Below are 13,593 nucleotides of genomic sequence, written 5' to 3' on the forward strand. Positions count from 1 at the left end.
TATTTTATTCATTTAATATATATATATATATATATATATATATATATATATATATATATATATAAAGACGTTGGGGTGTCAGTGCCTATCTACTGCAAATAGATAAAATATTTATGTTTTATATATTTTGGCTGAAATGGAAGTTTTTATTGATGTGTCATTCCAGTGAATAATTTCCAGGTAGAAACATGGTGTCTTCACTTTTACAGAGGAGGACAGAGGACTGATAGAGAGCTGAACATTATGTCACAGTGAAGCTGACCTTTGACCTTTTGGATATTATTAAGGATATTTTATCACCACATCATTTTATCCTATTTGAGATTCAATAATTTGTCATGATTAACATATGAATTCTTGAGTTATGGCCATGAAAAAAAAATTGAATGATAAATTATCAGGTGATTTGATTCATTTCAAGCCAATTTGATAAACAGAGTCATGTTTCCCAAGCCTTAACTGCATCATCAACAACTCACAGTTGCCTTTATCATTTAAAGGGACAGCTGTCAGTTGACAGTTGACAGGTTTGTAGTGGGACAGCATTTTCTTCAACCATCATTGTTGAGTACTGAATCTGTTTTTCAAATCTGAATCCTCTCTGATCCCTTGAGGTGTGATAAATAAATAAATAAAAAATGCTCATTTTTCCTCTGGCCTGTGGAGATATTTATCCATCTAGACTTTTTCTGTGTGAGTTGCAGAGTTTTGGAGAACTAAATGGCACTCGGCCTGTGGTGCTCCAAGCACCAAAAAACACATTTGAAAAATTCAGATTCAGTTTCTCTTTCCAGTATTCATGACCCGGTGCTGCTGCCATAAGGTGTTACTAGGTGTCACAGTAGTGCCACTAACTGCCACAGAATAACACAATGACATACACATTTATGATATGAGATATGACAATTGATTTGATATTTTATGGCAGTTTTTAGCATCCTGTGGCACCCTGAGACTCCCTTTGCTATTCTGGGGCAACTAATTACACCCTGTGGCACCCTTTCCCACTCTATGGCAATTAGTGGCACCCAGTGGCATCCTTTGCCATTCTGAGAAAAATAATTGCACCCTGTAGCAGCTTATGGTACTACACAAGATGCTCTATAGCTTTCTTTGCCACAAATGCTTAAAAAGATTCTCACCATCAAGCATGAAACACATCACCGTGGGTACTGGATCTGTCTTATTAGTGCTTTTTATTTCCTTATCACACCCTCCATAAACCCATTTGGGATATTAAATCTCACCAGCACAATTCCTTTTTAATCCATTAAAGTGGATTTAGTTACTTGTGCCAATAAATAAAGACTCTGCTGTCATGTCAGTGTCTTGATGTAAGTGTATGGGGTGTACAGGAGAAGTTTTTGAGAAGTTCTTCAGCATGACCTGGGTTGGCTTGGCCTGCTATATCCCAACATATAAAATATACCAGTGATAAAGTAATAATGTATATAATACATTAAGTATAATGTACTGTACATACACAACATGTTTCTATACATGTGTGCTGCAAATAAGATATATGATAGGAAAATACAATCTATGGAATATTAGGATAAATGAGTGTGCTGTATTAGGGGTGCTTTAATGAATGGATTTCTGACTGTTGTCATGTTGGCAGCAGAGAAAGAGGCAGCCATGTAGATATTATAGCTGATGTTTTTATTAAATTCAGCATATTTAAGGCAAACCGAGCTCCTCAACAACTCAGGAGCGGTATACAAAACACTAGAGACAGCAGTATTTACATACTTACAAGCAAGTCTACCAACCATGACAAAATCTGATTTATCTCTCTGTCAGATCCTCTGTGGTGGGTCTGAGCATGCTCAGTCACTATTTCACTTCATGTCATGTCAGTAGTGTCCAGTTCATTGAGAAACCTCTGACACTTGGCCATGAGGACTTTGATGGCTTCTGTGACCAGGACGTCTGGAGGCAGGATGCCAGTCGACTCCACGGTAACTGTGAGAGGAAAAAACAGATCCATCAATTGATACACTGGAGGTAAGCTGCTCATATTTCACCACAACAGAAACTTTCAAGAGAACAATCAGAGGAGTCACATGAAAACATTATTGATTTCTTATCATCCTGCTGACTGAGCAGATGTAGAAATACAATACAAGTCATTAAGTCAATTACCAGCCAAATATTGCAAAATTTAAAGGGATAGTTCAGAGTTTTTTGAAGTGTGTTTATATGAGGTACTTATCCATAGTCAGTGTGTTACCTGTACACACCCCCAGTGTGGAGAATCAGCAGGAGTGCTGGTGTAGACAGATAAACAATGTACTGCTGTGGACAGGGTCAGCAGCAAAACATATTTTAGTACACTTTTTCAAAAAATCATTATCAGTATAAATGCTGTATTTACAACATTTTCAGTGCTTTACATCACTGTTGGACAGCTTTTTCCATCAGTAAAACCAGTTATATATCAGCAAATATCACTCTCTCTTGCTCAACCAGACTCCTTTGGGAAAAACAGTAACTTTACCTCACAGAACACAGGAGTTGCTACTCTACTACTGCCTCAGTTGGTTAGTTTGTTTGTGTTATTGTGACTTTAGTGAATCCAAACAAACCCTTTAAAACACAGAAGTCACACAAAAACACAAACTAAAATATGGAGGCAGCAGTAGACCAGGAACTCCTGTGTTCCAACAGGTAAAATGTACCTGTCTTTGCAAATGGAGCCTGGTGGCTTTGGAGAGAGTGATATTTGGTTTATAAAAAAAAAAAAGCTGTTTCCTGTCAGAAAAGACTGTCTGACAGCAAGGTGAAGTTCTGCTGAAACATTCTGTTTTCCCCCTGACCCTGTCCACAGCAGTACACTGCTTAGTTTCCTACACAGTACTCCTGCTGCTTCTCCAAACTGAGGGCTGTCGACTGCCATCTTCTGTAGGTAATACACTGACTATGGACAAGTACCTCATACAACCACACCTCAAAAAGTCTGAACTGTCCCTTTAAAAGTGACCACTGACTTTCATTGTTGTTTTTTTAATTTACTGAGAATGTTTTGGTGTTGCAGAGTCTGAATACTGTATTTAAAGCAGTTACAAGATGTATGAACATACAGATGAAATGGTCTCGCACTCTCCCGAGCTTCACCACATTCTTCAGGTCGTCATGTCGGAGGACCTCCCTGCTGCATGTGTCCAGCCGACTGTTCACAACTTTGGCGACCTTCTTCCCTGAGGTGGACAACACGAGAAGACATCAACAGATTTGACAAGACTTACTGAAGAATCCCTCTGCCATCCTGACATTGTTTTACTCTTGCTTAATTTGTAAGATTTGGTCTTTTTTACCATTAACATCTTCCAGGTCTATAACTCCTCGTGAGAAGCAGCGTTTTAAGCGTTCTGCCTTCTCTCCCTCCACTGGCTCCAGCAGGGTGATCTCTGGGAGGAGGCGGTAGCTGGCTGTGGCCACCGGAGAGAACTTAGCGTGGTCCTTACCTGAACAGAGAACACACTTAAATATCAGGTGGCAGAAAATATTGGGGTGTCTGGACTGAAAACATGGTCAAAGCACAAGTTGTCTGTAAGCTGTGTCAAACCATGCACACATTTTTTTTTACTGAAAGCTCTGGAAGAAACCAAGCGTTAAGATTATTTTGTCACACATAATGATCTCAAGTCAGGAAACACTTCAACCTCTGCATCCTCAGCTCTGATTCACTCAAAGCCCTCACCGATTCCTTTCACACAGTGCATGATGATGTCCAGCTCCTGTCCTGGTCGCAGCTGAGCTATCAGGATGTCGTCGTGTACTGGTCCGATGACGGAGTCTGCGAACACGTCTGCCTGGTTCCCAATGGGGACCCACTTTATGTCCTTGGAGTAAACTGAGACGGGACAGCAGGGACGGGGGAGGTAAAAACGATCATATTAATATTTGAGCTCACCAATAGATATTTGGAGTTCAGAGTAAATTCACCTGGAACGTACCCATGTGGTTCAGATACAGCTCTCGTGGGTCAGATGAGTCTTTGCTGGCTCTGGGGTTCCTGCTGCATTTAATCTTCAGCTGTAGCTGAATTGTGTCAATTTCTGAACCTTCTTCCTCTGCAGCCTCTTCACCTGGAATAAACAGCAGAACCCAACATGTTAAAGGAGCAGAATTTTTGCTGAATGAGTAAATGTCTGTTTATGAGTTGTAAGAAATCATTAATAATCTTTTAGAAGGCATAGATGTTTATAACTGTTAATGGAGTTTGGCAGGCAGTGAGACAGGCAGCCACTTAACTCATGATCCAGAGTGTGTTATTTCAGAGCAGTGAGTTTTTGTTTTTTGTGGGGTTTTTTTGCAACACTGATGGCAGGAAACTTAAATATTAAGTATAAATATTAGTATAATGTGCCTCATAAGGTTTCACTCTGACAGGCAGCCAATTTTAGATTGGCTCAAAAACCAAGATTTACTAAGCTCACTGGTGACAGATAATAGCTGTAGGCAATTCATGTTATTTATGCAAATAGCTTGACAGAAAGACAAAATGAAACATGTCTGCTGTACAGTTATTGTGCACAACAAACAGAGTACTGTTTAGTCCCATTATATTGGAGTGAAGGCAGACGTCTCTACAGCTGATATCTCCAAAACTCTGCAACTCACACAAAAACTATCTAGATGGATAAACAGCAGTACTGGTAAGAGGAAAAATGTCTATTTTTGATTTTGGCAGGTGTATCCAGAGGGATCAGAGAGGATTCAGATTTGAAAAACAGATTCAATATTGGATAATGGTTTAACAAAAATGCTCTCCAACTACAAAGTTACTCATGTGCCTTTTAGATGACACACTGCAGGAGAGTCAAATGGAGCCCTGTGATCTACGTAACGTGTGAGTGTTTCACTGTGATATTTTACCAGCGTTTCTGTACTCAAACAGGCGGGGGTCAGCTTTGATGGGGATGAGGCCCAATCTGTGGGCCAGGACTTCATCCTGGACGATGGATGTGTTGTTGTAGATGAACACCTTCTCTATAGCCATGGTCGGCACCTACAAGCAGAAATAATGCAAAACTCTGACAATATGTTTGGTTGAAATTCAAAACTCAAGGCTCTTTCTCTTACAAACCATCCAGATGCACAAAAATGACAATTTCTTCACATTAGGTATCATACATAAAGCAAGTCAAAGGCAAAAACTCCTTCAAATGTTGATCTTGATATATAGTTGTATGGATATGAGACACCAATAACACATATGACAAACAGAACAGGAATCCCACCTCTGCTAGTAAGATCCTTCTGAAGGCGTTGGCGATGGCTGTGTCGATCCCCACCATGTCAAACTCCATACTGTTCTCATCCAGATGCACCACATCAATTCTGAAATTCTGCAGAGAAGAGATCTTCATTTAACATGAGTGTAATCACACATCAGTTTCAGTGCTCAATGCTACAAAAATGATGCTTGAGAAAAAAAATAAACACAGTTTGACAGAAAATAAACTGAAAGAGTTCAATTCTAGGGCTGAAACTAAGGAATTTTTCACTAGCAGTTCATGTATTGATTATTTTCTTGATTAATCAACATGTTGTCTGGTCCATCACATGTCAGAAAATGGAGAAAAATGTTGATTACTGTTTCCCAAAGCCCAAGATGATGTCACTAAATGTCCTTTTTTTTATCCATAACCCAGTTAACCCAGTTAGTCAGAGAGGAGTAAATAAACCAGAAAATATTCAAACTTAAGAAGCTGAAACCAGAGCGTTTGGACATTTCTTTATTAACAAATTACTAAAACCATTAATTGATTATCAAAATAGTTGGTTAATTGTTGACAGTAAGGTTGGGCCAATGGATGATGATGGCAGTCATCAACCACACACCTCTCTAACATCATACCTTTAAAAACCTTCTGTATTTTTTCAGTAATGTGTCTCCTCAGAGTTGCCGTAAGGCAGGAGATGTTGGTGAAGTTCTGTTTTTATCATGTGGGAAAGAAAATAAAAAGAAGCATTTGCTGCTGGTCACTGCTCCACGTTACATCTCCATGTCCCATTTATTATTTTCTAATTAAACCAGCTCAGTACATTGAACCCGAGACGTTCACTTATATTGGTGACAACTGTTTCTGTTAATGTGTGTCATTCAATTGTTTCGCTATTTGTGCTACTGTTTTCTTAGTAGAGGTGTAAAAAATAATGACAATACCAAGTATTGCAATATTGAAAATATTAAAACACTGTATTGTGATACATGCAAAGATTCATGGCAGTGGTTCATTTTGTGTTGTGTTTAAACCCTGACCACTAAACAAGAGTGCTGTTACCTGTCCTCCCTGTTCTGACTGCATAAAGACGTAAACTTTTTTTTAACTTAAATGTTATACATATGGTGGTTTGTTCTTTATACAATGACAGTTTTCCTAAGATTACAATATAACACAATATACTGAATCATAATTGTAATCATATTATGATATGTATCATATTGCCAGATTCTTGCCAACACACCCCATTTCTTAGCCAACAACAATATTATTGTCCATTACAGTATTTCACTGTTGACATCGTCATCTGTCAGTTTGGTAGACATCACCTTACCCTAGTTGACAACTACCTGATTAATCGAAAGATATAGATATACTTATCTTACAGCTGTTAGCGCTGTCTAACCCATGATTTCTGTTTGACATTGATGAAGGAATGTAGGAGGTGAAATGTTGGGTTTTGATTCAGCATAATGCAGACAAAGATAATAGAGAAAGGACTGAGTTTGTCTCAGCCCTCCTCCTCCAGTATTTCTGCACAAATGTATAAAATATTCTCTAAAATTACTAAATAAGTTCAAACCAGATCGTTAATTCCATAAAAATCCACTGTCTTCATGAAGATAAAGAATAAATATTTAAATGGTTGGACTGGCTCACTGCTCCAAACAACTTCATTCATCACAAAACCCCAAGGAACAGTTGTGAAAGCTGCTCCACATACAGAACAGAAGGGAAAGATAAAAGAAACTGGAACCCTTTGAGGTTAAGATATGAGTCAGTTTGGTCGTCCCAACAAAGGCCATCTCTAACCCTAACTATGACTCTGTCCTGGATAAGCAGCAGAAAATGGATCTATGGATGGAGCCTGAAAAACACTTTGTATACAGACAGACAGGTTTTACCTTTTGAAATTTCTGCATATCCCAAACATCGTCATATCCAGGGTAGTTTCCAGGGAAATCTGTTGTATGAACCTAAAAGCAACAATAATCAATAAATCAATAAGCAGAATTAGGGACCAGCCTGCAAACATTTTCATGTTATTAAGGTTACTTTAGTATTAAATGCATTTATGCATGTGTATTCTGTCACACTCATACGTCTACACACTACTTTCTTTTTTCACCATAAATGTCATTTTATAGTTTTATACGGATTTAAAACACTCACAATTGTATTCTGTGACGCAATTTAATATCATGCAGTGGATTATGCATCAGCTGATTTGGTCCCCTCTGCTCTTCTACAGTGCTGTCAGTCTGGTACCCCTTGAAGGGACTCCTTACCTTTGCTGTGCTTTGATGTTTTGGTGGATTTAGAGTTAGTAATTTAGTCTTTTAAATGTATTTTCAAAACAAAAAAAATTCTAAAGATGCTTTATTTTATCATTTAGTTTCATGTTAATTAGTCCTTTGTAGGACTGAATGATTTAAAAGAAATTGATCTGACTGATACGGTCAATATGATTTGCAATATTAGTTCAGTATAATTCTTAAATCATCAAAAACATATCAAAATTATTATTAGAAAATCAAATTGTGGTATTCTTTGATGTTGAGTAAAATCTGGTTTACTGATAAAAAAAAGTTTAGTCCCATTATATTGGAGAGAAGAGAGCAGGCATCTGTACAATCAATAGCTCCAAGATTGTAGTTTTTATTTTAGGGTGGACTGTCCCTTTAAATGCTTTGACACAATCCACCAAAAGTAATATTATTATAGCCAATACCTATAATACTATAATGTCATTATCAGAATAATAAATAATTACATAAATTTCCCATAACCAACCAACTATTTGTCAAATGCAGTACTTTTCGTGCTGAAATAATATTGGGTACTAAGTTACTATTACTGAACATTTTAATTATTGGGCCTGAGTTGTATTAAAAATGTGTATTAAATGTGGTACTTACTTTAAGTAGTACAGTCTTTCCAGCTCATTGTAAGCAGGGTGAGGTCAGCTTATTTTGAGATGTAGTCGGTTACTAACTACAAACTGCATGAAAAGTTTGTAATTAGTAACATTTTCTTTTCTTAAAAAATGACTCAAACCAATTAAACAATTATCATAATAGCTGAAGATGAATTCAATTACTGATTATTCAATTCATGGTTGCAGCTCTACATTGGATTACACAGAAATTATCTAATCTGGATATGTTCTAAGACTCAAAATCAAACTTTGAAATTATTGCATCTTTTACTAAAAATTCCAGAAAAGTGGTGCACTTGGCTGAAAAATGCTGTTGGTCAGACATTCAAAGTGTATTCATGAATTTTTTCTTTTGTTTTTAATTTTCAAATTAAATATGTAATCCAGTTTTCCTTGACAATGTATACTTTATTCATTTAATCTGATATTGTTATAGCTACGTATTTTTGTAATCTGATACGATTACCTGTAATGTGTTACTACCAACCTTGACAGTAAATTACTGAACTGTACCACGCCGCACCAAGCTCAGACAGAGATATGTTAAGAATATAAAAGTAATATTATTATACAGGGTTTAACATGACAAAGTGTTTACATGACTGCTACAATGTTTTTATGCAGTTTTATTCAGTGACTGGTCACGAGAGCCTCACTTGGCCTGTCCGCCCCGCATCGACTGAACCAGAGTGACACTATAATAACTTGTATTTTGTTATTCATGGTATATTTAATACCTTAAATATTGAGGGTGGTCATAAGCGACATAGAGCTGACTTTTATTGATTTAGTTCATGTCAAACACTGCACACGCGCAGCACTAACTGCTCTGCTCTGTACGCACGCGGAGACAGTCACGTGCGGCTCCGTGCAGCAGCTCAGATGAACCTCTGACCGTCCAGCAGCTAATAATGTTCTCATAAAACCATTATTTAAAACACACTTACATTTTTCACGCCAAATTCTCCCAATATTACTCGATTCCGAATCTCTTCCACGTTCTTCATGGTCGCCGCCATTTTGCCGTGTAGTCTGCGTAGCTCCGCCCACACATCCGCTCTTTTACTACATCATCTGTTCAAACTGTTCATACTGCAGAAACAGTTTATTTACTGTGTACATACTGCATACTGCATTATCATAGTTAATAACTGTACTCACACTGCACTGCAGCAGCACAGTGTAGGGGAGACCGGGGATCAGAGTAACACCTTTTGTTTGAACAGTAACTCAGGGGTTGTTTATGTTAGATCTCTCAAACCTCAATACATGGTACCTACATTTGTCAAATAAAACTCACATGGACCTCTGCTAAAATAATTAAACATTATATGAGTTAATGTCAAACATTAAGAATTCTGTTGTTGCAGCCTACCCCACACCTGGGGTGAATTCTAACACTAGTTGGGGATAAATGCAACAATGAGAGGTAATTTGCTGAATTAAGATCCATACTATCAAATTCATGACAGCTCATGATTGAAAAATAAAGAACTGAGTTTTGAATAAAGTAGTACTAATTTAAAGTGAACAAAACCCTTAATGGCTGCCCCTAGGGGGCATAGTGGGCTCATAGCTGACAATGTACACGTTTGACCAATACACTTCACTAGCAGCCATTACCTCCTAGTTATATTAGCATGTTGGCTTGATAGTAGCATGAATACAAAGCATCCAATTAATGTAGATTATATAAATTAAACCATTGTCTGTGCAATAAAAATGACTTAAAATGAAAAAAACAGGCTTTCTATCTAATAAATTATTAATGATTAATGACTAATTGTTAGCATTTTCAGTTATTGGTTCAGGAAAATGCACAGAATTTGCAGCTCTAGTTTGGAGAGGTGTGGGAGCTAAAAGTAACCAATACTCTGAGTAGTTTTTGAGATGAATACTTTGTACTTTTACTTGAGTATATTTCTAACACCAGTACTTTTACTTATAACTGAGTAATATTTTATCAATGTAACAATACTTGTACTTGAGTACAGATTTTCAGTACTCTTTCCACCACTGTGTATTCCTACAATCATCAAGTCCATTATTATTTCACATGAAATAACTAACACAGGCCTCCTATCTGTCAAACATCTCAATTACAATTTGGTTAAATTTACAGACCTTCAATATTATGGCATGTGCTGCCATCTTTGTTTTTTTTCAGTTGGCACCAGTACAGTAAAGAAAGCTGTTAAACAAATGTTTTTTATTTCCATAATGCCATTCCTTATGGATTATCTTTGTAAATTCTCATTCTATTTAATTACTTTGTTTCCTTGTATGTCTGCTAGTGTGTGTTTATTCTTTATCTTGTGTCTTCTTTTTCCTTTTCCTTTCTTTTCCATTAATTTAGTTTTTTTTTTTTTTTGTCTATCTAGTGGAATTAGGTATGAACTGGACAGTGCCCTGAACAAGCCCGTCTGAGGGGTTTTTACACCTCTGCGTCACATTTTATCTGTTTATGTCTGTTTTTCACCAATAAAGAGTGGTTGTAGGCAGGGTTTGAATTACACAGTGGCTTTCAGGTGAGCCCTGTTTTCAGTGCACACAGCCTTGTGTTAATTAGTGGAGACAAATGTTTGGAATGAGTGCCAAAAATTTTCAGGGGACCTCAAGTCTTGTTCAGGGGAACCGGACTCCCCTTAGCTCCTGTGTAATTCAAACCATTAGATTCCTGGTGTCAATATTATATGAAAAAAATGGGTACATTTGTCTTTGTATGTTGTCTTGTTCATGATCTTTGTTTTCCACCACCCACATGGACATCTCTTCAACATGGCCACCAAATGAACCCCATGCAATGTTGGCTGACCTTTGCAACAACAAAAATTCTTAACAAGACACCACTGGTCCTGAAAAAACAGGATGTGAAAAATGTCATTCAGGTCCAGGGGAACCTATTGTTCCTAATAGACTAATAGTCTACAATCAAATTTGACTTTCAAGTTATTTAGTAGGAATTTAGAGAATCTTTGCAGCCTGACATCCACAGTTTCTGTAATTTTATTGCTGGCATCAAGATTTGGGCACATTCCTCTTGGACACACAATTTCATCAAGATTTTAACAAGACTTTCAACTGACAAGCTCATAAAGTAGACATTCAGCATTAATTCCAAATGTCCACTGTAGTTTTATTTTTCTGTAGTCAGAGAATAATTACACACTCTCAGAGAAGAATATTAATATCAGTTTTACCTCTGTGTGTCCTATCAACTGGTGGGTCCACCAACCATGGTTTTGTTCAGAGTATTACATTCATCACAACTGGGGCCCCATGATGACATATTGTTTCTCTTTTGATGGAACTAGGCTAGCAGCCAGTCCAGTCTTAATGCTAGGTTGAACACTTCCTAGACCAGGAGTCTACAACCTTTTATGACCAAGAGCCATTTGGGGCCAAAGAAAAAAAAAAGAAAAGATAAAGTTGAATCTTTGAGTTTTAGAAACATAAAAAAAAGTGTTTCAAGAACTTGGTCACAGTGAACCTAATTTGACATTATTTTACTGCCTGAAAATGAAATGGTTTTACTTCAATGAATTTACTCAAATATTTTTTAAATACGACATTCTTGGGTTTCTAAGACTCAAAATTTTAAATTTATCCAAAGAAGAAAAATAAATTAACTCAACAAAAGATCAGTATTTGGTAAAACTTTTTCAAAACTTAAGAATTTGAGTTGAGGGTCAAAACTCAAAAGTCTTGCTGTATGTTGCCTTAAAAATTCCCAAAGTTTTTCCATTTTTTACAGTGTAGACCTGCAACAATGAAAAACTAAAATGAAAACAAACAAACAAACAAACAAAAGAAAAAACATTCATTTATATATAGTTTTTGGCATATCCACAGGGAGCCACTAGAGAACGGCTAAAGAGATCTTCTCATCTGATTTTAGTGAAGATGGCAAAAGATTTCCCAAAATGTCAATGAATTTCTCAGAATGTCAGACTGTCCATTTAAATTTCATGTTAACACTCTGTCTGTACGTCCACTTTCTACCGTTTCTAATATCCTTACACTGAACAAACACGATGACAGAGCTGATGTCTTCACATATTCAGACAGAAAGAAACTGTGAGAAACAAGAATTCATTCAGTGTCCACTTCACAAGTTGAAGTCTGTCTTACATTAAAATATCTCTAAATTATTAATAGATATATACCATAGTGTGGTATAAAATGTTCATGTTTCACTGAAAATGTTCTCAAGAAGGAACCTAATCACTTATCCTCCACATGGATAATTAATTCCAGGGTTGTATGTTCTTTCTCGTGATAAATCATTAATAGTGGAGTAAAACAGAAAGTCTGTCTAATTGTATTTTCACAGAAAAACGCCTGACAGTCTGCTGCCTTATTCTCCATAACACCATCAGCTTGTATTTCACAGAGGGAATATGCTATTTGAAACACTCAATGAACAATCATGTTTCATCTCTAATCTCAGCTTCATTCACAGACGACACTAATGAATCCCACAGTGGTTTACTGTGTGTCTCTAATCAGAATATTAATATTAATATAAGTGTTCAAAGCATCCTAACATATTTACTTTTATCATATTATACCACCCAAATTAAGCATTTTCCATCACTGGAGTCTCTGATATTTAAGTGATACTAAATAGATATTAACATCAGGTATACAGATGGACAATAATGTGGGCGGAGGAGTAGATCTATGTCTGAATTATAAAAAGTTCATACTGAGAAATGTTTAATTTGAAACATGCAGTAACACTATAATTGGGTGAATTCATATGTCACCTATAGATCAGCATTAAACACTTTCACTTGTGTATTATATATATATAATATTATATATCATACCAATGTCACCTTTCAGTGGAATACAAATGGCATGCTGTTACATAGCATACCATCAGACACTTAATGACGTCTTTATGACAAGTCCATATGGTACCACACATTTGGCAGTGTAATAAAACTTAATGACATGTTTATGACTGTAGTTGAGATGAAGAAAAATATTCATGACATATTTATGACCTAATGGCAGTCATTGTCAAAAACAACAACATGACAGTATATAGATATGACAGTTTAATGTAATATTAACACATAGAGCTAAATAGTTTCTTCCTGTTTCATAATTAGGCCTGCTATGACATGTTTATCACAGGTTGTGTTGGCATAGTTATGTTAAGTTGTCATAACAAAGACATTGGCAAGTTATGTTGTCTTTATTAATGTCAAGTTGCCATTACAAAGACTTTGACAGTAAATGATGTCTTGGTTAATGTCACATTGTCATAACAAAGACAATGACAGGTTATGTTGTTTTGGTTACCATCAAGTTGTCATAACAAAGACACTGACAGATAATGTTGTCTTGGTTAAGGACATGTTGTCATTACAAAGACAGTGACAGGTTATGAAGTTGTCTTGCAAGCTGTTT

The 13,593-nt window shown here is 36.5% G+C and overlaps 1 protein-coding gene across 1 annotated transcript; it reads right to left on the reverse strand.

The window, feature by feature from the left end:
* Window positions 1-1,647: 1,647 nt before the first annotated feature.
* Window positions 1,648-9,245, reverse strand: polr1c (RNA polymerase I and III subunit C). The gene is made up of 9 exons (XM_084736411.1): window positions 9,120-9,245; window positions 7,139-7,210; window positions 5,247-5,354; window positions 4,882-5,014; window positions 3,960-4,091; window positions 3,704-3,856; window positions 3,318-3,467; window positions 3,084-3,200; window positions 1,648-1,965 (listed from the first exon to the last, which is right to left on the reverse strand). Exons 1-9 carry the CDS (start codon window positions 9,189-9,191, stop codon window positions 1,847-1,849), a joined length of 1,056 nt encoding a protein of 351 aa, XP_084592537.1. The 5' UTR covers window positions 9,192-9,245; the 3' UTR covers window positions 1,648-1,846.
* Window positions 9,246-13,593: the final 4,348 nt, after the last annotated feature.

This window comes from Lutjanus erythropterus, chromosome 14 (assembly GCF_056507025.1).
Source record: "Lutjanus erythropterus isolate fLutEry1 chromosome 14, fLutEry1.hap2, whole genome shotgun sequence".
Taxonomy (NCBI): domain Eukaryota; kingdom Metazoa; phylum Chordata; class Actinopteri; order Lutjaniformes; family Lutjanidae; genus Lutjanus; species Lutjanus erythropterus.

Excerpts from the sequence above, each read along its gene's own strand:
- polr1c (XM_084736411.1), bottom strand. The coding sequence starts at position 9,191 with ATGGCGGCGACCATGAAGAACGTGGAAGAGATTCGGAATCGAGTAATA. Across the intron at positions 5,015-5,246 it reads GAAGGATCTTACTAGCAGAG|GTGCCGACCATGGCTATAGA; the intron begins GTGGGATTCCTG and ends TTCTGCTTGTAG. Across the intron at positions 1,966-3,083 it reads AGTGCGAGACCATTTCATCT|TTACCGTGGAGTCGACTGGC; the intron begins GTATGTTCATAC and ends TTCCTCTCACAG.